General features: G+C 43.9%; 1 protein-coding gene across 6 annotated transcripts in view; it reads right to left on the bottom strand.

Moving 5' to 3' along the window:
* Window positions 1-1,748: 1,748 nt before the first annotated feature.
* The window catches only part of GCNT4 (glucosaminyl (N-acetyl) transferase 4), a 28,112-nt gene continuing 6,665 nt past the window's right edge, over window positions 1,749-23,195 (bottom strand). For 5 of the 6 annotated variants that reach the window (XM_043920425.1, XM_043920428.1, XM_043920430.1 and 2 more), the window contains exon 2: window positions 1,749-5,943. In XM_043920425.1, coding sequence (XP_043776360.1) covers window positions 4,578-5,942 — 1,365 coding nt within the window. In that variant the 5' untranslated portion in view covers window position 5,943 and the 3' untranslated portion in view covers window positions 1,749-4,577. Of the gene's footprint in view, window positions 5,944-16,423; window positions 18,443-23,195 lie in introns of those variants that run through there. The other variant, XM_043920426.1, reaches the window with a different exon arrangement.

Raw genomic sequence — 23,195 nt, 5'->3', positions numbered from 1 at the left:
CCCTGCTTATTTAACTTATATGCAGAGTACATCAGGAGAAACGCTGGGCTGGAAGAAGCACAAGCCAGAATCAAGATTGCCGGGAGAAATATCAATAACCTCAGATATGCAGATGACACCACCCTTAAAGCTGAAAGCGAAGAACTAAAGAGCCTCTTGATGAAAGTGAAAGAGGAGGGTGAAAAAGTTGGCTTAAAACTCAACATTCAGAAAATAAGATCATGGCATCTGGTCCCATCACTTCACGGCAAATAGATGGGGAAACAAAAACAGTGACAGACTTCATTTTTGGGGGGCTCCAAAATCACTGCAGATGGTTATCGTAGCCATGAAACTAAAAGACACTTGCTCCTTGGAAGAAAAGTTATGACCAATCTAGACAGCATACTAAAAACCAGAGACAGTACTTTACCAATGAAGGTCCATCTAGTCAAGGCTATGGTTTTTCCAGTGGTCGTGTATGGATGTGAGAGTTGGACTATAAAGAAAGCTGAGCACCAAAGAATTGATGCTGTTGAGCTGTGGTGCTGGAGAAGACTCTTGAGAGTCCCTTGGACTGCAAGGAGATCCAAGCAGTCCATCTGAAAGGAAATCAGTCCTGAATATTCATTGGAAGGACTGATGCTGAAGTTGAAACTCCAATGCTTTAGCCACCTGATGCGAAGAACTGACTCCTTGGGAAAGACCCTGATGCTGGGGAAGATTGAAGACAGAAGAAGGGGACAACAGAGGATGAGATGGTTGGATGGCATCCCTGACTCAGTGGACATGAATGAGTTTGAGTAAACTCTGGGAGTTGGTGATGAACAGGGAGGCCTGGTGTGCTGCAGTCCATGGGGTCACAGAGTCGGATATGACTGAGTGACTGAACTGAACTGAAGTGAATTTGGAAATCAAGCCTAATGGGTTATCAATGCCATGCTGTATACCCACCCTACCCTGCCACTACCTAAAGCGGTGCAAATTCTTCCATGGGATTACTGTGGATTTGCATAGTTGTCCAGCTTGGTAAGACCTAGAATTAACCTTAGGTTAAAGTAGATGTTAGTTTTTTTATATTGACTTTTCCTAAATTAGCCTTATTCCTCAAGATGGATTGTGATTTGTGAGTGTGACATGCATACTCCTTGTTAGTTAGGGAGGATGGTGACTGTTGCAGCTTTAGAAAGGGTGCTAGAAGAAAACTAACTGGCCAGGAGGATCTTCAGAGCAGGGGTGGAGTGGGGGCAACAGTGATGCCAAATGCTCCTCAGTTTAGTAGAGCTGCAAAGATGGTGTTACCCAGGACAGAAAGAAACTCATCCAGAATCCCTCAGCCATCGAGTCTGAGGACCCTGGTGCAGCCTCCTCATACCCAAGGGGCTCACAGCCAGGGCAGGCATCCTGGTGCAGAGAGGAAGGGTTGCTTTTCCAGGGACTGAGGAATGAAAGAGGAAAAGCTCAACCTACTCTATTAAGAACAAACTTCCATAAAGTAAGCAAGCAAGCAAGAATATTTCTCTACACAGTTAATCTGAGAGGAGAAACTAACCTGAAGGAGAATTAAGAGAAATTCTGGAACATTCTTTGAGACTTTGCCAAATTAAATTCAAGTTTGTGCGCCTATATTCCGTGTATAATACACACACTGATTTTTTGACTCTGAAGTGAAATTAACTGCTCTTCAAATAGTGGGCAAGTGTCATCAACTGAAAGAGTGTGGGGAACCAGTACAACCAGAAAAAGGAAACATCAGAGATTCCAAGGGCTTGGTTTTGGAGGCACATTTTATTTAACAGTACTAGAGAATTAACATCTAGTAACAGCGTAATACAAAAATGAAACACCAATCTATTTAAAACTCATATAATGGGAACATGTCTTTCAAGAAATATGGGAAAAAAAGTTGGAGATTTAGAGACACGTTGATAAAAATGTTAACAAAAATCAAAACTCATTCCATCATCATTCACTTTACATTCTCATGAAAAGATTGTCATTTTGTTTTCTCCACAACATGTCAAAAATATATATACTTATGCATAATATTCACATTCTGGGAGGCAAGAGAAATCTTCAAATTTAATTCCCTAAATTTAAACATTACATATATTTCAATTAAAATAACCTAAACATTAAGAATAGCAGCAACACTGGTCTTTAAATTACAGTAGATTATTCATATAATATAGACATATTTGTGTGGCTCTTTCACTATTAATATTATCTGATATAATTTACAAACTCCAAGGTAATGGTCTCATCATCAAATAACATAGAATCTAGTGTCAATAAATACTATGCAAAGAATTATTATAAAACACAGATTGCCAAACATTCTCCAGACGAGAGAGAACCATACTAAAAAATTTCAGGGGAGAATCAGGTCTGAAGGAGGTTTGAAGGCATGCAGGAATCTGTTGGATTCCCAAGGCAAGAGAAAATGATCTGACAAGCTCCCGTAAACGACAGGCAAACTGTCAGGAACGGAATCCTGAGAAGTGTGTCCAAGGGGACAAGGCACAGTCACCTTTTCACGGCGCCATGTTTCGCTTGAATATGGCATTAAAGTGACTAACATCTGAAAAACTTCCCACTAAACAAAGGACAGGATCATTTCTCACCAGGAGACAAGACATTGGACCAGGAGGTCAGTATTTATTTCTCATCATTTACATTATTCTGATGACCAAAGGCAAAAAAAAAATATTTCAGCAGGGCTTTGTGTTTTTAAGCCTGGATGGTAGGAAAACTATTTCTACCCCTACTCCTGATTTAAGCCACTGTGCCAATTTCCTAATCCTACTGGCTTAAAAAGGACCCCAGATGTCAGGACAGGGGTTTCTTCATAACTGGACTGTTACAGAAGTTGCCTTGAAGACTGTGCCTTCTTTGTATATTTGGAAGGTTTTTCAGAAAAGATGATCACAATGGGGTTGGGATCTCTCACAGTAAGACTGCTTGCTGATATTTCAATAATTTGTCCCCATCTTCAAGCCACTTCATACACAATTGCATTTGATACCCTCACACACAAATCTGTGAGGCAACCAGGACACATCCACGTGTTCCCTTTATAGACGAAGAAAACTGAGGCTCCTGGAGATCAAAGAGATAAGCTTGTCACAGTCACACACATGGACAAACGGGTAATTTGAAGGAGGCAGGGGAAAAAAGAGAATATAAATGAGTTCATGAGAAAAAGAAAGGGAGACAGAAGTTGTGCCACTTGGCAGACAGTACATAAACTTTAAAACAAGCAAAAGGCATCTCACATGTAGAACATAGACATTTAAAAACACATTTAAATACTTCAGTCTTCCCAACTGTCTCATACTAGCCTGGATTACCATATCTTTATGTAGTTACTAAGGCTGACATTGAAAGATAAGATCACCAAGAAATTCTTACATGAGTTTCATGATTTCCCAGTAGACATAAAAATATTATAACCTGTTCTGAGGACCCCCACTCCTGTCTCATTTCACCTCCAGCACAGTAATTACAGGAAAATACATGTATATTTTGACTCATTTTGGTAATTTTCTAAGGTGTACTTTTCTTAAAATATTATTAGTGAATTTTCTTGCTATGTCCTTAGGAAAATTAGCTTTTTCTCTCTTGGATCAAAGCTGAGAACACTGCAATAAACTTAGAGCTTTGATAATTTTACGTTTGAACTCTACTTGATTGTTGTTGGAGAAGAACACGTTTTAAATGACTAATAGTTAATTTAGAAAGCTGTCTTATTTCATACAACCTTTTGAAAAAAATTCAGTGATTCTTAGCTTGACAGTTTCACAAAACAAAATTATACCTATTGCACTGTTAAAAAAAAAACAACTTACACATACTGATAATCTATGTACTGAAAGAGTTAGGTTCAAGGTTCTGGAGAGTGACACTGAACTGTTAATCAGTTTTAAATTTTAATCAGTAAATGTTTTAAAGAAACAGCTGAATTAAAATAGGAGGCCATTCACGACACCATTGCGAAATGTGATGGAAAAGTCATGCAGATCCTTTCATTCCCCCTCAGCAGCACCCGCCCCTCCCCAGGCACCCCCACCACCTTCCCGACACACACACTAGAAATGTCCGGCCATCAAAGTCTCGGGCCCTGCACTCAGTGAACAAGGTACCATAAGGTAAGTTACACTTTGGCAAGTAGGAAACGGAACAATTCTTTGAGTTCTTCTGAGGTAGTACAGTCTTTCTAACATTCTAACGGTTGAGGGGTGTCTAAGGAGCTGGAACCTGATTATCACATGGAGAACCTAAGATACGAAGATCGCTGTGTGATGGGGTCACTGTGACTCGTGACACTTGGATTTAATCCCTCTATGTTTTTTAAAAAGTGCCTGGTATACAGCAGAAACTCAGCACATATCAGATTACTGACTGTTTAAAATCTCCCACTTAGCTTAGTGAGATTACAAGTGAAAACAAACATAAAAACTCCCAACCAATTGCAGACTAATTGTCATCAAACGCCAGGTCACTTTCCCTTGTTCATGGAATTGTAGACACCTTTCAAATGGTACTGGCCACGGTATAGCATGCAATTCCATCTTAACCTTATTTCCACTACAATTTTATCATGAGGTGCTTATGGAAGGTTTGGCTTTAAATAACTTTTCTGAAGACAGTGTGATCCACTTTCTTTGCTGTTCTTCAAGCTTTTCTGCCAAGCATTTAATCAAGACAGGGTCCACCTTAGAATCAAATTTATTAGCAAACCAATGTCCATATTTCATAAGCCACCTTAGTTCTGCTGTTCCATAGATACACACACTTCGGAGGTGAGAACCAGTACAACTGGGATAGAAAAGACCTTCTAGATAATTCCATTTGACCAGGCGGGTCTTACTCTGTAGGTCAGACACATCCTGGGCTGTCCTAGAAATCTCCCCGGGGATTCCTGGTACCCGAATTAAGGTAGCCCAAAAGTGCTCATCAGGTGAGTATGTATCTTTAGACCAGGCAAAAAAGTCTTCAACAAAGGAGTTGTTGAAAATATACTTAATGAATGCTCGACTTAACACAAAATAAGCACTGCCAACAAATATCTCGATGTTATGAGGGGGGGCTTCCTTGGAAATGTTTGTCCTCATCGGTAGTTTCACATATTCATAAGGTGCCTGTCTGAGCTCATGGTGATAAGTGAATCTTTCCACCTTAGTGCTAGGGGGTTTCACTGTCTCTAACATGTTTGACCCATTGAGTTTCTTCAACTCTGACACTAATTCGAAGTTTGACTTCAAAGGAAAATCCTGCCCACACAGGTTGATAACATATTTCCACTGAACTGAAGACTTGAGAAGGTCTGACAAGCAATTTAAATCAGCCTGGAGTCTGGAAATGTGTGCGTACTGCACAGTCTCTAATTTGGAAGCAATGAAAATATTGGAGAAGCACTTAGCTAAATTGTTCATGGCAACTTTGAAGGTATCTGATGATTTTTGGTCATAATGGATGCAATAAATATTGTGCTGGTTGTATATAGCAAGGATTAGCCTTTCAACCATAATTGCATCTTTGTGAACCACCAAAGAATAGGCTATTGGGAAGCTTTTCTCCTCCTCTGAAACAAGCTTTTCATCGTAGCTTCGTAGGGCCTGATAAATCTCACAATCGCTGGTAATTGCCACAACATCATCATCATCCAAGTCAATGATAGTTCTTCTTCTTATTTCCAGACTCTTGCCAATTTCCAAAGGCTCCTGTTCATAGACACCCGAACAGTTAATCTCATATCCGATTTCATTCTTGACATGGGTGTATCTGTTCCTTACAAAAGGTGAGGTACTTACAGAGTACTCAACCAAGTAAATGCCCCGTTCAGGGAAGAGGAACCGTTTAACATTTAGGAGCTTCAACAAGGAGAACAGCCATAGGGTTAGAAACAGGATGAAAACTTTCTGTTGTAGGTGAAATTTAAAACAACATTTGAATGTCTTCATTCTGTAAGAGAACAAAGGAACAATTCAGTTGAAATAGGAAGAGAAAATTAGTTCAACCAACATCCACTAGCTGCCTACCACACACTAGGCCGAATGCTGGGCCCAGAGGTGATTTAAATAAGTGTTCTTGTCCTTTAAAGAATCCAGAAATAAGGAAATGGAAATATGTACAACAGTTGTATTTTGTCCTATTCTCTGTTAGATATCTAATTTTGAGAGATACTGATTACCAAATATTAGAATGAAAAATAATGTTAACTCCTTAAATATAGGTACTAAGTATCTTAATTGTCTGATTTTCTGCTGAGCATATCTGCAGAAGGATTGCTATGGTTTGGACAGAGGTCTAGAAAACTGGATTTTTTAGTAGTCATATACAGATGTGAGAGTTTGACCATAAAGAATTTGAGCACCAAAGAATTGATGCTTTTGAGCTATGGTGCTGGAGAAGACTCTTGAGAATCCCTTGGATTCTCAAGGAGATCAAAGCAAGGAAATCCAACTAGTCCATTCTAAAGGAAATCAGTCCTGAATATTCATTGGAAGGACTGATGCTGAAGCTGAAGCTCCAAAACCTTGGCCACCTGATGCAAAGAGCTGACTCACTGGAAAAGACCCTGATGCTGGGAAAGATTGAAGAGGGGAGGAGAAGGGGACAACAGAGGAGGAGGTGGTTGAATGGCATCACCGACTCGATGGACATTAGTTTGAGCAAGCTCTGGGAGATGGTGAAGGACAGGGAAGTCTGGAGTACTGCATGCAATTCACAGGGTCACAAAGAGTTGGACAAGACTGAGTGAGTGAATAACAACAAAGAGGTCACTGAAAATGTAAATGACTCATCTGAGGCTAAAAGGAATATCCATCTTGATTTTACCTTCAGATTCTGATGAGATCTAGATCTGAAGTCAAATGGGGAAAGCCCAGTGAACTCCACTGCTATAAATTGAATGTCTGCATCCTCCCCAAAATTTTAAGTTGAAACCTAATCGCCAATTTAGGTTGATTGTATCAAGAGGTGGGGCTTTGGGGGAAGTTTTTAGGTCTTGAGGGTGAAGTCCAAACACATAGGATAGGTGCTCTTATAAAAGAGACCCCAGGCAGCTAACTTCCTTGCCCCTTCCATCATGTGAGGAAAACCGTGGGAAGATTGTTGTCTATGAGCTAAGAAGCAAGCTCTCATCAGGCATGCAATCTGCTGGAGTCTTGATCCTGGACATCCCAGCCTCTAGAACTGTGAGAAGTACATGTCTGTTGTTTACAAGCCACCCAGTCTGTGGTATTTTATTATAGCTGCCTGTGTAGACTAAGACACTCACCTTCAGAAATAAGAGCAGTGGGCAGACCCCAAAGGAGGCTATAGTAAATATTAGACATTGCAAAATTTTATTCAGATTACACAAATTTGGTAAACTTGCACATTTCCCTTATTTTGTTAGCTCCCATTTCCTCACAGGGATTAGCAATTTAGCCCTTAAAATGAAAAGAATCTGACTCATTGAGAGTAGGTGGTCGGGGGCCAGTTTGGCTGAATCTGTCAGTTTTATGTACTCATCCAGAACAGTTCATGTGTGTGTGAAGGTTCCCTGCAGTTCAGGCTATAAACTGAAAACCGCTAAGACGTCCTGCAGGGCAGTGATTAATTACACCCAACCTGAGACGAACGTGCACACACCACAGACTGTGAAACAGAAATAGGACCATGCAGAAAAGAGTGTAGAATGAGCTCACATGTGTCCAGAAAAAGACTATGTACACCCAGCAGCCCACACACAAAGAGCACACGTCAGTAAGCTTTTTCTTTCTCTGTCACAGCTGCTCAACGCTGCCACTAAAGTGGGAAAGCAGCCAGATAGACTGGACGTGACTGTGTGTGAATGGCTGTGTGCCAATAAAACTTTATTGACAAAAACAGGCAGCTGAAGCCCAATATTTTCATAAGGACTAAGAATCTGGGGCCTGGGGAAGAGGGGATTTATTTTTCACCAGATAGCCTTTTGGACTATTTGAATGTTAAAAATGATTATATTACTGTACCCAAATAGATGAACATCTTTAAAAAATGATTATATTACTTTATCAGATAAAAATGGGCTATCCAGTGGACAGGCATTACATGTACTTATTTGGGGAGCAGCAGGAAATAGGCAAATCCACAAAGTATTACCCTGAGGCTTGCAGACAGCAAGGCTGGCCAAGCGCCTAGCAGTGCTTCCAGTAGGCTCAAATACTGAGACTGGGGAGGTCTGAGGAGCCCATATAGAATTTCCTTATACATCTCAATAAACCATAAACAAGGACATAATCATTGAACCCAATTTCCTTAGAAAGAAACAGCAAGACATTTGAACCCGATTTATTTTCGTAGATTTCTTTTAAATAGATTAATTGAAAAAAGCTCTTGTGGGAATGACATACTCTGATTCACCTTCACTTGAATTACTCCCTTTGAAGAATGACACTTTATTTATCAACAGTGAAGTGCGCTGCAGAGACTGTTCTCCTGCCACACCTCAGACTCCTCTGGGTTTTCCTCGGTTCCTATTCTCAACTTACTGCTCTTCTCCCGAACACTCTCCCTTGCTTTCAGGATTTCACCTTCCATGTATACATTGCCAGCGTCTTTATCTTCAGCCTCCACCTCTTGCCCAAGCTTCTGACATGAACATCCAACTGCTTGATAGACATCTCCACTTAGCCCATGGGCACTCCACTTAGACAGCCCATGGGCACTCCATCTCAATAAGTCCATAAGTGAATGTGACATCTTCCTCTCCTGTGTTTTCCGTCTCAATTTATCCATTCAGTGACTCAAGCTTGAAACGTAAGAGCCACTTGACTCTTCCATTTCCGGTATACCCATATGGTCATCTCACAAATACTCCTCAAATTCATCCTTTCTTCTCCTTCCCAGATACCAGGCCCAGACAATATCTTTGCTGACCATCATCCTCACACTTACGTAAAAGCAAAGGCTTCAGCGCCCAGGGGGATAACCTGCTGACTCTCCCCAGAGCCGTTTGATAAAAGCTCTTTCTGATCAAAGGACTTGTACCTCCACCCCTTGTTCCTTCTAACCTGGGAAAGGGAGTGCTTTCAAAGGCATGTTTGGCCGTAGTAAGCAGGTGAAGGGGCTTCACATGGACTCAGGACAGGACAGAACTGGAAGGCTGATTGCTTCCCCTGATGTTAAAGGCAGCCCTGGAGGGTAAGCTCTCCTTCTTAAAAATGCCTGGCATATGAGGAGTCAGAAAGCAAGTTTCTGGGCCGCCCCAATTCCCTCCCTGTCTTCCTTTAGAATTAACTCTCCTCCCTGGTTGGCGAAGCTCAGACCGAGGATCCAGGACGCTCCCGTAGGGCTTCTCTCTGTGTGCCCGCCACCTCTCCTGCTCTGGCGCCCTGCGACCCTCCCTCCGGGCAGCCCCGGCCTCCTGCTCAGCTCAGACTGTCCTAGGAACCAGCACAGCCATGCCCCCTCGACAAGCACCTGTCTCCTCTTTCCCACTGAATGGCTCATGGGCGGAGAGCAGGCTGCTGTGTCTCTGCCTTGAAGTAGTCTTATAATCATATTACAAATAATTCCTTCCTACCCAGCCGGGCAGGTGAGGAAGCTGACGTGCTGGGGAGTTACCACCACACGGGTGCAAACGCCTCGTGGTGACGCAGAAGGAAATGGCAACAAAGGCTGACCGCTGCATCATGCAAGTTCTGTCCGGATAATTCAATAAAACCCCAACAGGGACGACGAATAAAGCATTCCTCCCAAACCAGCTTCTTTCCCCCTGCCCTCCCAGGCATCGTTCACAGTCTGAAAGGAAACAGCAGGCCCACCAAAGCACATCCCAGCTAAGTGGTTGTCACTGCCTTCAGGGTTAGGTGGCCACAGCCCTGAGCAGCTCTTCAATGACCTCTCCTTCACCCACAGTTTAACCCAGGGCTGTCACTGCAGTACCTGCCTCCTCACAGGGGCAGGAAGGGGAACGGGAAATAACCCGGGAAGGAAAATGGTGAATGGGGTCTAGCCTAGGCACTGAGAATGGGGGGCCCGCCATGCATGTTGCAGGCGAGCTGGCCTCTGCGCCCCACCTCCCTCCCCGCCTGCCCCCCCCCGCCCTGCACACCGCACACCTTCCCAGGAGTGCAGGGAATGGGGGGGGGAGCGGAGAGAAAGCAGATGGGAGGGCTCAGGGCACCTCGGGGACCCTCCTGAGACCCTCTCGAGTCTCAAACTGGGGACTGGAAAGGCTCCCTGCTCCCTGGGCTGTGAGGATTCAGGAGCCCGGGTGAAAGGAGTCCCCGAAGAGGCCCCCGGAACACGTCCTAGCACCCAGCTTCCCGGGAAGATCGAATCTTGGATTTTTCCCCAGTGTATCACACAGGATGTCCTGATTGTTTTTTTATTTTAAAGAAAAGAATCCACTAGGTAATTATAGGCAGACAATGTGAAGGAAATGACCTTCACTTTTCTGACCACACGAGGAGGTGGAAAGGCAGAGGGAGAACAGAACGGCTGAGAGTTAGGTTCCTGCTCCAGGCTGAGAGGGAGGAGAGGCGGGCACACGTGGTCCTGGCTATACAGCCAGGCTTCAGCCTGTGGGGGGCCCCGTGTGGGTCCCGGGGCGAGCCCCTTACCCGCCGCCCCTCTGCCCCATCAGAAAAGGATGTAAATGACAGTAACTCCCTAAAGGGATCGAATGCACGGAGCTTTGGCCCAGTCCAGATCCTGGCTCCCCGGTTAACGCCGCTGTGGCTTCCCCCTCAGCCTCATCATCTCCTCCTCAGCCCCCCAACCTCCTTCCTCCTCCTGTTACTACCACTACTCAATGACTTCTTCAAAGATCCTGCCCAGACCTATGGCTTATTGGGCTGTTTTTCAACCTGTCTCCCATTTTACCCCAAAGTGTTGGCATAAATTCAATACTTTAGAATCAATGCCTGAATGCTTTCATGTAATGGTCTTTACTAATTTAACAATACCATGATTATTAATGTAGAACCACTCAGGAAAGAGTTGTCACATGGTTCTAGGTACTCCACATTTACCAACAGTTTTCTCCATGGATCAACCAGGGAGATGCTACCTCTATCCCTCTAACACGACGGGAAACTGAGGCACATGGAGATTAAGACATTTCCCAAGGTTATAAAGAGCTAGTACTGAAGAAGTGATGATTTTGAACTATGGTGTTGGAGAAGACTCTTGAGAGTCCCTTGGACTGCAAGGAGATCAAACCAGTCCATCCTAAAGGAGATCAGTGCTGAATATTCATTGGAAGGACTGAAGCTGAAGCTCCAATACTTTGGCACCTCATGCAAAGAACTGACTCATTGGAAAAGACCCTGATGCTGGGAAAGAGTGAAGGTGGGAGGAGAAGGGGACAACAGAGGATGAGATGGTTGGATGGCATCATCGACTCAATGGACATGAGTTTGGGTAAACTTAGGGAGTTGGTGATGGACAGGGAGGCCTGGCGTGCTGCAGTCCACGGGGTCGCAAAGAGTTAGACACAACTCAGTGACTGAACAATGACATAAAGAGCTAGAAAGTGCTTCAGCTGGAACTTGAACACAAGACAGTTTTGCTGCAGGGACAAACCCTGTAGGCAATGCTGTTTTTTGTAATATAAATAAAAAATATTTTTCACAACAGTTTTAGTCCTCAGTTAAAATTTCTCATTACTATGTCTTCTCTGTCTTAAAGTTGGAACAGAAGCGAATATCAAACCATGTTTGAGGTCCGGAGACCTTCCACCCAGTTTAAGGGCTTGTTTAAACGGAGAATTAGCCTGGAGGAATGCTGGCTGATGAGCAAGTTCTGTTCCTGCAGCCAGGGGCTGGAGTCAGTCTACATGCCGATGAAGAGATTAGTCCATGGTTCAGTCAACGGAATCTAAGAAAGGAGAAGAAAGTGGGCTCACCCTGAGAAATGCTGCCATCAGTTACTCTTGTGTCCTGTCACTGACTGTTCACTGATTCACCTGTTCTTGTAGTGACCAGTGTTAAAAATTGGGTTCTCTGAGGATCACTAATTATTTTAGAACATTTTCTGGGTGCAATTTCTCTCTACATAGTGGATATATCCTCTGTGCATGTGTGTGCTCAGTCATTCAGTCATGGCTGCCTCTGTGACCACATGGACTATAGCCCACAAGGCTCCTCTGACCGTGGAATCTTCCAGGCAAGCATACCAGAGCAAGTTGCCATTTCCTGCTCCAGGGCACCTTCCTGACCCAGGGACCAAACCTTTATCTCCTGCATCTCCTGCACTGGCACGTGGATACTTTACCACTAGTGCCACTTGGGAAGGCCTCCTATAAATTTTTAAAGTTTCAATCACTATATGTCAGTGTAAAAAATAAGATTTGAAGAGTTTATTGATGTAGGAATTTCAGAGTTTTCTTTCTTACAGAGAGGAATTGCTTAAAAACACTAATATAAAGATGAGCTCACTAAAAAAAAAAAAAAAAATACTGTGCTTCTACTGCAGAGCTCTGATTTCAACAAAGCCACTCATTCTCCCCTTGATGACATGCTCATCATCAAACCCAAGGAGAGTTTCTGAGTAAGACCACTAGTGGAGGGACAGCACAGCCTAGACGCATTTCTTCAGCGCCCCCAGAGCACCCGAAGTCAGCAAAGGAGCAGGAAGGCCAGTTTTTTGCTCTGATGACCTTACATCTTCATTGTTCTAGAAGGATGATTGCAGTCAGTTCAGGGCAGTCACTCAGTCATGTCTGACTCTTTGCGACCCCATGGACTGCAGCACACCAGGCTTCCCTGTCCGTCACCAACTCCCGGAGCTTGCTCAAACTCATGTCCATCCAGTCAGTGATGCCATCCAGCCATCTCATCCTCTGTTGTCCCCTTCTCCTCCTGCCTTCCATCTTTCCCAGCATCAGGGTCTCTTCCAATGAGTCAGTTCTTCGCATCAGGTGGCCAAAGTACTGGAGTTTCAGCTTCAGCATCAGTCCTTCCAATGAACACTCACGACTGATTTCCTTTAGGATGGACTGGTTGGATCTCCTTGCAGTCAAAAGGACAATTGCAAAAGGCAAGTAATCACCAGACTGAGCAGGCAAACGGTAAGCACAGTGTGGCTGGGGCTTCCCTGGGGGCTCAGTGGTAAAGAATTCACCCGCCACGCCAGGAGACGGGTTTGATCCCTCATCTGGGAGGATCCCACATGCCGAGGAGCAGCTGAGCCTGTGCTCCAGAGCCCGGGAGCCCTGAGTACTGAGCCCTCCCGCTGCGGCTCCTGGAGCGCGCGTGCCCCAGAGCGCGTGCCCTGCGAGAGACGCCGCCGCAGTGAGCGGCCTGCGCACTCCAACTGGAGAGCAGCCCCTGCTCGGGGCAACGAAGACCCGCCCAGGCCAAAGAGGAAAAGAACCGGGGGACGGCGCCGGTAAGGCAGCGCGATGTAGACGGAGGACAGACGGGCCTCGGGTAACAGGAGGCTGTGGTCTCCAAAGGAGGAAGAAAAGGTTCTCCAGTCACTGTAAAAGGAAACTTCCTTTTCCCCCTATTTTTTTAAATCAGAAAGTCAGAATAGTCCAAGGGAGAAAACGAAGCTGACCAGTAATCCACCGCCTGGCCATGGTGCTCTGTGGACAGTGTACCCATCCAGACTGCTTTTAGGAAACAGGCCTGTTTGGCTTGTTCTGTTGCTGTAAAAACACACTTTTTGTTGTTGTTGTTTTTAAAAATTAATTCTTAATGGAGGATAGTTGATTTTCAGTGTTGTGTTAGCTTCTGCTCTACAGCAAAGTGAATCCATTATATATGTAGATATGTCCCCTCTTTTTTAGATTCTACATATAGGTCATTGCAGGGTGCTGACTGGAGTTCCCTGGGCTACACCGTAGGTCCTTAATAGTTATCTGTTTTCTATATACTAGTGTGTACATGTCGATCCCGATTTATCCCCTCGCCCCCACCCTTGGCTTACTTTTTAATGAGAAACCTCACTCTACAGGCACTGTTGTAGCTGTTTATTTCAAAATATAGTGTGAATGAGTCCTATTGTAAACTTGGTCTGTGAACTGTTAGAAAATAAAGGATTTCTAACTCAGGTCAGCATACTTTTCTACAGGGAGAAACACTGAAACAATAGAATTGACTTTTCGGGGCCTTTCCCATCAAAGCTGAATTAATTATCCCATAATTCCTGAAGAAGCTTAGAAGCAAAATCTAAAGCTGCCAAGGACTTCAGCAGCGATCTGAGGCCAAACTCCTCCTTGTCTAAGTGAGGAAGCAGAGGCCTAGTTGTCATTAGATGCTGGCTCACTCCTCACCTTCCCCCACTACATGTGCCTTGGTATTTCCAGCTATTTCTCTCCAAGGGACTGGGCAGAGGGGCCGTCTGCTGCCCCCACCCAGGTCCCTCAGAAGGCCCCAGGTCCATCTGGCTCCACCAGCCCCTTAGCTGAGGCTGTTCTGCCCGCATCAGTGCACACAGGCCCATCTGTCTAATGGTCCATGCTGAGCGTCAGTACCATTTACAGTATCTTAGGAATTCCAGCCAATAAACCTGTGGGGGAGGTACTATCGTCTCCAGTTTTCAGATTAGGGAACTGAGTTGTAGAAGATGAAGAGCTAGGATGTAGAAGGGCCAGGATTTTCACCTGTGGCTGATTTCAGAGCCTACACTAGTATCTGTAAAGCAAGCCTGCCATTCAGCCTCCTGGCAGTAGAAGAACCCTGTTGGTTCTACAACTAAAAGGCCGGGGAATCCACCCATCCCTTTCCACTCTGCAGGAGCCACCCTAGTCCAGGCCAGCACCACCTTTCACCTGTATGTGAAGTAACCTCCTTACTCGCCCGCCTCGTTTCCCTCTAACCCACTCTCTATACTGTAGTCAAAAGTATCTTTTAAAACCATCAGTCAGAGCACACGCCCAGCCTGGCCCCACTCCCCACACCTACGCCACCTTCATTTGGGCTTCATTGCACTTAGAAGTAAAATCAAAGTCCTCTCCATGGCCAGTTCCTGCCCCTGCCTTCCTCTCCAACCAACTTCATTTTATTCAGTCTTTTTTTTTTAATCACTCGTTAAGCTCTAAGGAATTCCAGCCTCTCTACAAGTTCCTAGAACACCACCTCAGGACCTCTGCACTTTCCTGCCTCAGGACCTCTGCACTTGCTATTCTCACGTTGGGATCATTTTTCCTGAATCTTGGCTTGCCTGGCCCTTCCATATCCCTCAAGTTGTAAGAGAAATATTCTTCCCTCTGGTCCTCTCTAATCACCCTTCTCGAATCTCTTTCCTGAATGCCATACTCCTGTTTGCCTCTCAACACTCATCCCGCGTTGGAGGCAGACTCTTGGCCCTCTGAGCCACCAGGGAATCCCACCCTCATCACAGCAGCAGTTAACTTTACTTACTTACGTCTGTCTCTGGGACAAGCCTAATTACGCTACTGGCTGCCCCGAGTACACGCCTACCTGGCCCAGAGTGCTGCTCAGCAGGACAAGGTCAGAAGAGCCAGGTCCCACCTGGGCTCTGCCACCAAGATGCCTCCAGTGACCCTGCTGAAGTCATTTAATCTTATCTGCACACACATGCAAGCTCAGTCGTGTCTGACTCTTTGCAACCCCATGGATTGTAGCCCACCAGGCTCTTCTGTCCATGGAATTTTCCAGGCAGGCATACTGGAGTGGGTTGCCATTTCCTTCTCCAAAGGCTCTTCCTGACCCAGGGATCAAACCTGCATCTCTTGCGTCTCCTGCATTGACAGGCAGCACCACCTGGGAAAGCCTTCATCTAATCTTGGGTAAGTTTTTATTTCCCAAGTGTTGAGCAGGATAATGGTTTTGCACCCCAACAATGCTGTTATGAATGTCTTATACCACCATGCATGTGAAATAACTATGAGAAGAGAACTGTGGTGTGCAGAAGTCAGGTACTAGGACCTTTACAAGATGGATGATTTCTTGGGAAACCAACATATTGACTCTTTCCCAGTTTTATAAAATAGTATATTCATTATATTTCTAAAATAGTACATTCATTATTCTCTTCATTCTGACATTCAATTATTATTTGTTTTTCACTTCCTGAAAACATTATTTTTTTGTTAATGCCTGACGCATATTGTTCTTGAAGACATACACCTATCTTGGATTTTGAAAGGCAGAAGAATTTACTCTGGTTAAATTTAAAATTTTTAAATTTAGAATTTTTTCCCCACGTCTGCTCTATATCTTTTGAAAGATCAAGAGCCAAAGAATTCCTTTCAAAGATACCCAAGGAGAGCCAACAGAACTTCTTCTGTGTGGTTACAACCAGCTGAAGTGTTTCTGTAACTCTATGCATTGCAATAGCTATAAACTTTCCCCGAGTTCACTATCTTTAGGGCGATTCTCTAGATAGTACAAAACTGCAGTGACTCCCTCTAGGATCCCTGGCAAGCAAAGCCATCTCCAGGAGCCACGTAACAAAGAGCCCTGAGAAAGCTGCAGCAATGTGCGTACACAGAACATACCCTTGAACAGGGCCTCCCCTGGCTCAGCTGCTCCGATGGTCCGTTCAGTTAAAACTGTCTCACTGGGGCAACGAGATGCCCTTCATCCAAAGGGGATGTGGTCATGGTCCCTGGGGAACATGTCACAACTGACAGTTTCCTCTACAGGCAGCAGGCTTCTGTTGACAAGTACAAAGACTATGGTCACAACTTTTCTTAAACAAAGGTTTACTTAACCCACAAGATGTGAGAACAGAGGCCTGAACAAAAATGCTGGACGGGAATCTCAGTCTATCAAACAGCTCTTTACATTGTAATTCTTCCAAATAGCAACCTGGCTGGCTCCTCTCAAGCTTGGGAGAGATTTATAGGGTCATTTAAGTTCACATGGGAAACGAGCAACCCGCCTCAGGATGTATTTACCTCACGTCCGACCCTCAAGGTCATCAGAAATCTGGGCTTGCAGCAATGGAGCAAAAAAGTGCCGAACTCAGCCAGCTGTTTATAGTCACACCAACTGGGAGACGGCCAAGGATTCTGGGCTTCGTTTCATCTGGTCCACAGGGCAAACCTCAAAAGTTGACTGTGTATCCTGCTGGGCAAAGCTTTATGACTTAAGAAGTCTTTGGTGCAGCCCATGGGGTCGCTAAGAGTCGGACACGACTGAGTGACTTCTTTCACTTTTCACTTTCATGCACTGGAGAAGGAAATGGCAACCCACTCCAGTGTTCTTGCCTGGAGAATCCCAGGGACGGCAGAGCCTGGTGGGCTGCCGTCTATGGGGTCACATGGAGTCGGACACGATTGAAGTGATTTAGCAGCAGCAGTAGGAAGTTGAAAGGACCAGTAATGATCCTACTGGGTGAAAAGTTCTTATTTTGTAACAATTTGTGCCCCTCATTATGTTGCAAAACACTGGGTTTTTCCATAGGAAGAAAGAAAGAAAAAAAAAAAAGATTGGGGCTGGGGACCCCGTTGAGGGTTGGTTCAAAAATTCCTATGCTGTCATATTTTAGCTCTGATGGCAACAGCTTAAATCAAATATTTCCTTCTTTGTAGATATAAAAGGTTACAAAAAAGATGTTTACTGATGTACTTAAGCTATCTCCCAAATTTATAAACAGCAAAGTTACATTCCTTTCTCTAGTTCTTCTCATCTCTGTGTTCCATACTTAGCTGGCCCAATACAAACCAATACATAGTTTATGCTTTGTGTTCTAACTTAAAAATATGGCTTTATTTTGGCTTCTTTTTCTATAAAGAGGAAAACCTTAACTGGAAAACATTTAACTCCTTTAAATGAACAAATGAACAAACAAATGCATGTTTAGTGTGCTAGAAAGAAAAAAGAACTTTCTCTGTCCAGCATTTACCTGGGGTCCATCCCACTCCAGAAATTTCTGGAAGCACTTACTTGGTACTATATGGCTAACTCTCTGTTTCACACTGGCCAAAATTAATTCCTCAAAGGTTATGCAGCAACTGAAGAGGTACAGTAACTCTGATTTCCACATGTGCATTTAAAGTAGACTCTCCAGGGCTCATAAGTACATCACAGAGACAGCACAGGGGCCTGCAGATGTGAATCAAGGTTACAGACAGCAGAAATGGCTTAAGGCCAGCCCATGCTCTTCTTGAATGGATTAGACACACACAGTTTTAAATCATCAGAAAGGCTCCTTTGTTTGTCTTCTATGCTCTGCCAGTGTGGTGGGGAGCTGAGCTGGAGATTTCAATATGCTTCTGCACTTTCACTAAAAAATTCTAGGCTGGCAACACTGTCAGGCTGTCATGATCAAGCCAAGATCTGTATTGTCCTGAGAACTTGTGTGCACAGAAACACTATAAAGGTAAGATCCAGGAACTTAAAGGGATGGAGCAAATAAAATCGGCAGGGCTCAGGAAAATTCTGCCAAAACAGTAATTTCAAAAGCAGAGGTTTTGTGTAAAATGTGTTGGTGGTGGTGGTTTAGTCGCTAAGTCATGTCTGACTCTTGAAATTCCATGAACAGAGGAGCCTGGCAGGCTACAGTCCATGAGATTTTCCAGGCAAGAATACTGGAGTGGGTTGCCATTTCCTTCTCCAGGGGATTTTCCCAACCCAGGAATTAAATCCGGGTCTCCTGCATTGTAGGCAGATTCTTTACCAACAGAGCTACAAGGGAAGCCCAAAATGTCTTATCCAAAGTCAAATCTTGAAATGACTTCAGGAAATTCTCCAGCTGGCATCTCCTAAAGGAGGCATTGTAGCAATGGTTTTTATTATTATTTTTATTTTTACTGAGGTATAGTTGATTTATAATGTTAAGTTTCAGGTGTACAAAACAGTGATTCACAATTTTCAAAGGTTATAATCTGTTTGTACTTATAAAATATTGGCTATATTCCCTGTGTTGTACAATATACCCATGTAGCTTATTTATTTTATACGTAGTAGCTTGTACCTCTTAATCTTCTACCCATATCTGGCCCTTCCCCCTTCCCTCTCTCTCCTGGTAACCATAGTCTGTTTCTTTTTGGTTATATTCTTTAGTAATGGTTTTAATTAAGATAACAGGTCTCAACATGGAGGTTTTATTTTTGGCTAATAAAAATTTTAAAGATTATTTAGTTAAAAACTAAGTATCTCAGCAAATTTATATGCCAATTCAATAGAACGCAAAAGTAGAAATCAGACTCTTCAGATCTCCAAGTGGATTATAATGTTACAATCACTGAAACAGTGTGGCCAGAGTAGAGTTCAGTGGGATGAAATTCAGAAACAGATCTGGTAGGGAAGGATTGTATTAACAGGTATGGCTCTGGTAAAGATGGCAATTGCCTCCCAACATCCACCCTCCTTTACTAAGAGAATCTCTGTGTCGGTGACAGCAGAACCATACCCCTCTGAAAGACTTTTCCCCCAGCCTCTGTTGTAGAGGAGTAGTCAATGAAATACAGTGTGGGGTATCTGGGAAGGCTCTTCAGATGAACCTGATTCAGGGCAGATGGTATGCTAGTGTGGCTTTCTCTCCTCGTTGATCCACTTTTCTGCTTGGAATTCTCACATGATGGCTAGTGTTTTAGCAACCACCTTAGGACCGTGAACAGACCAAGAGAATACTAGCAACCTCAGCCCCCAATCCTCAAACCATGCAACCAGCAGCAACCACCCACTCTACAGCTTTATTATGTTAGAAAAATAAGCCTGTATATGTGTAAGCAAATTTGCAAAGATGCAACTCTGAAAGAACATATGAAAATGGTAATGCTTCACACACACACGAATAAAGCTTAAATTGAAACCACGTTAAAGTGTCCACTTGAACAACAGTATAATCCTGTATATAGGCAAGCACAAATGTGTCTCACATGAGGCTGAAACTCTCATCTGTTTGGATTTAGAGGCAAACGGTGGCTTTAGATAAACCTCTGAAGAAGAAAAAACTCTCAGAGTTACCAATTTAACCCTGATACTGGCATGCACGGAGCAGTCTGCTCCCAGGCCTCCGGTGAGCTCTCTTCGGCTTACAGCACACCCCCTGTGGGATCTCTGAAGGTCACCTTGCAGTTTTGGCTGCCTTCTTGGGAGCATGTTTTGCAACAAGCTTGTTGTATGTCAAGAAACAGAGGATCAGCACCATGGAGGGTGAAGTGTGTGCAGTGGTTCTTCCCTCCTCCTCTTACATGCTCCCCTTCCTCTCCTCCTTGCCAGACCCTCAGCTGCCTCCATCTCACCCTCCTGCTTTATTTGTGTATAGCATTAACGTTTGGAATTTAAAGCCAAGGTTTCTGAATTGAAGTCCTAACTGCACTGACAAGAGGTCACTAATCTCTTTAGAACTCTGCCTCCTCATCTGTGAAAGATGGTCAGGGGTACTCACTCCCATGAACACGGTGATGACTAACTCAGCTCATGAACTGGCAGGAAAAGCCATTAGGTGCCATTTGAGAAAACCATTAAAAAAAATCAGTAATGTTAAAAAGTTTTGTTCCTTAGCCTATCCTAGAAAAGCTGTCCCATAAATGCTGGCGAGGTCATGGGTGGGTGAGTGGCTGGATAGATGGATGGAAAAACGGGTGGCTGACTGGCTGGAGAGGTAGATGGACACGGATGGAGTCACGGTTAAAATTTTAACCATTTTTTTCTCTTTTAAAAAAATTTCAGTTGAAGGATAATTGTTTTACAGAATTTTGCTGTTTTCTGTCAAACATCAACATGAATTAGCCATGCTGCTGCTAAGTCACTTCAGTCGTGTCCGACTCTGTGTGACCCCATCGACGTCAGCCCACCAGGCTCCCCCATCCCTGGGATTCTCCAGGCAAGAACACTGGAGTGGGTTGCCACTTCCTTCTCCAATACGTGAACGTGAAAAATGAAAGTGAAGTTGTTCAGTCGTGTCCGACTCTTAGCAACCCCATGGACTGCAGCCTACCAGGCTCCTCCGTCCATGGGATTTTCCAGGCAAGAGTACTGGAGTGGGGTGCCATTGCCTTCTCCGTGAATTAGCCACAGGTATACATATATCCCCTCTCTTCCATCTCCCTCCCATCCCACCCCTCTAGGTTGGTGCAGAGCCCCTGTTTGGGTTTCCTGAGACATACAGCAAATCCCCGTTGGCTATCTATTTTACACATGGTGATGTAAGTTTCCATGTTACTCTCTCCATACATCTCACCCTCTCCTCCCCTCTCCCCGTGTCCATAAGTCTGTTCTCTATCCACATGTTTCTTTTCTTTTTTAAAAATTAATTAATTTTAATTGGAGGCTAATTACTTTACAATCCTATAGTGGTTTTGCCATACATTGACATGAGTCAGCCATGGGTGTACCTGTGTCCCCCATCCTGAACCCCCTCCCACCTCCCTCCCCATCCCATCCCTCTGGGTTGTCCCAGTGGACCAGCTTTAAGTGCCCTGTTTCATGCACTGAACTTGGACTGGCAATCTATTTCACATATGGTAATATACATGTTTCAATGCTATTCTCCCAAATCATCCCACCCTCACCTTCTCCCACAGGATCCAAAAAATCTGTTCTTAACATCTGTATCTCTTTTGCTATCTTGCACATAGGGTCGTCGTTGCCATCTTTCTAAATTCCATACATAAACATTAGTATACTGTATTGGTGTTTTTCTTTCTGACTTACTTCACTCTGTATAATAGGCTCCAGTTTCATCCACCTCATTAGAACTGATTCAAATGCATTCTTTTTAATAGCTGAGTAATAGTCCATAGTGTATATGTACCATAGCTTTCTTATCCATTCGTCTGCTGATGGACATCTAGGTTGCTTCCATGTCCTAGCTATTGTAAACAGTGCTGCGATGAACATTGGGGTACACATGTCTCTTTCAATTCTGGTTTCCTTGGTGTGTGTGCCTAGCAGTGGGATTGCTGGGTCGTATGGCAGTTCTATTTCCAGTTTTTTAAGGAATCTCCACACTGTTCTCCATAGCGGCTGTACTAGTTTGCATTCCCACCAACAGTGTAAGAGGGTTCGCTTTTCTCCACACCCTCTCCAGCATTTACTGCTTATAGACTTTTTGATGGCAGCCATTCTGACCAGCATGAGATGGTACCTCATTGTGGTTTTGATTTGCATTTCTCTGATAATGAGTGATGTTGAGCATCTTCTCATGTGTTTGTTAGTCATCTGTCTGTCTTCTTTGGAGAAATGTCTGTTTAGTTCTTTGGCCCATTTTTCGATTGGGTCATTTATTTTTCTGGTATTGAGCTACATAAGCTGCTTGTATATATTTGAGATTAATTCTTTGTCAGTTGCTTCATTTGCTGTGGTTCAGTGGCATTAAGTGCATTCACACTGTTGTACAACCATCACCAGTACTCATCTGCAGAACTTATCATCTTCCCGAAGTGAAACTCTGTGTCCATCAAACACTAAACACTCCCCTCTCCATGGCCCCTGGCAACCGCCACTCAGGCTCATCTTCCTATGAGTTAGATTACTCTAAGAACCTTGTTTTAGAGGAATCATGCAATATGTCACTTCATAGCTGGTTTCTCTCACTTAACACCAAGTCTTCAAGGTTCACTCACATTATAGAGCATGTGAAAATTTCCTTCCTTTTAAGGATGTATAGTATTTCCTTGGATGTACAAAACCACATTTTGTTTTTCCATTTGTGGAAAGTGTCTGTTTACGGACACGTGCATTGCTTCTACCTTTTGGCTACTATGAATGCCGCTGCTATGGACATGAGTGAACAAATACTAGCTCATGTCTTTGCTTTCACTTGTGTTCATATTTTACACGTCTTTATTTTTATATACCCTATTTCTATCCCCCTTCACTGGCTGCCTATCCATCCAGCAAACATTTACTGTGTGTCTACTACGTCCCAGGCAGGCATGGTGTTAGATTCTGGAGAGATGCAACTAGAGACTAAGCTGTCTGGCAGAATAAATACACAGAGAAAGAACTAGTGAGGTTCTGAAAGACTTGACAATACAATTTGAGGAATCCCAGTGATTTTGTTACATTTAAATTTTGTTGTTTAGAAATAAACTCCCAGAAAAGGTAAGGCACTAGCTAGCATTTGGAAAAGTTTCTTTTCTTTAGGGATTCTTTTGCTGTGGTGTTCATCTTATGTTAGGGCTTCTCTGGTAGCTCAGACAGTAAAGAATCTGCCTGCAATGTGGCAGACCCAGGTTTGAGCCCTGGGTTGGGAAGATCCCCAAGAGAAATGAATGGCTACCCACTCTAGTATTCTTGCCTGGAGAATTCCATGGACAGAGGAACCCGGTGTGCTACATACGGTCCAGGGTCGCAGAGTCAGACATGACTGAG

The sequence above is a fragment of the Cervus elaphus genome, chromosome 12, assembly GCF_910594005.1.
Source record: "Cervus elaphus chromosome 12, mCerEla1.1, whole genome shotgun sequence".
Classification (NCBI taxonomy): Eukaryota; Metazoa; Chordata; class Mammalia; order Artiodactyla; family Cervidae; genus Cervus; species Cervus elaphus.
The sequence above is the reverse complement of the archived record's forward strand: the minus strand, read 5'-3'. Positions and strand labels throughout refer to the sequence as shown.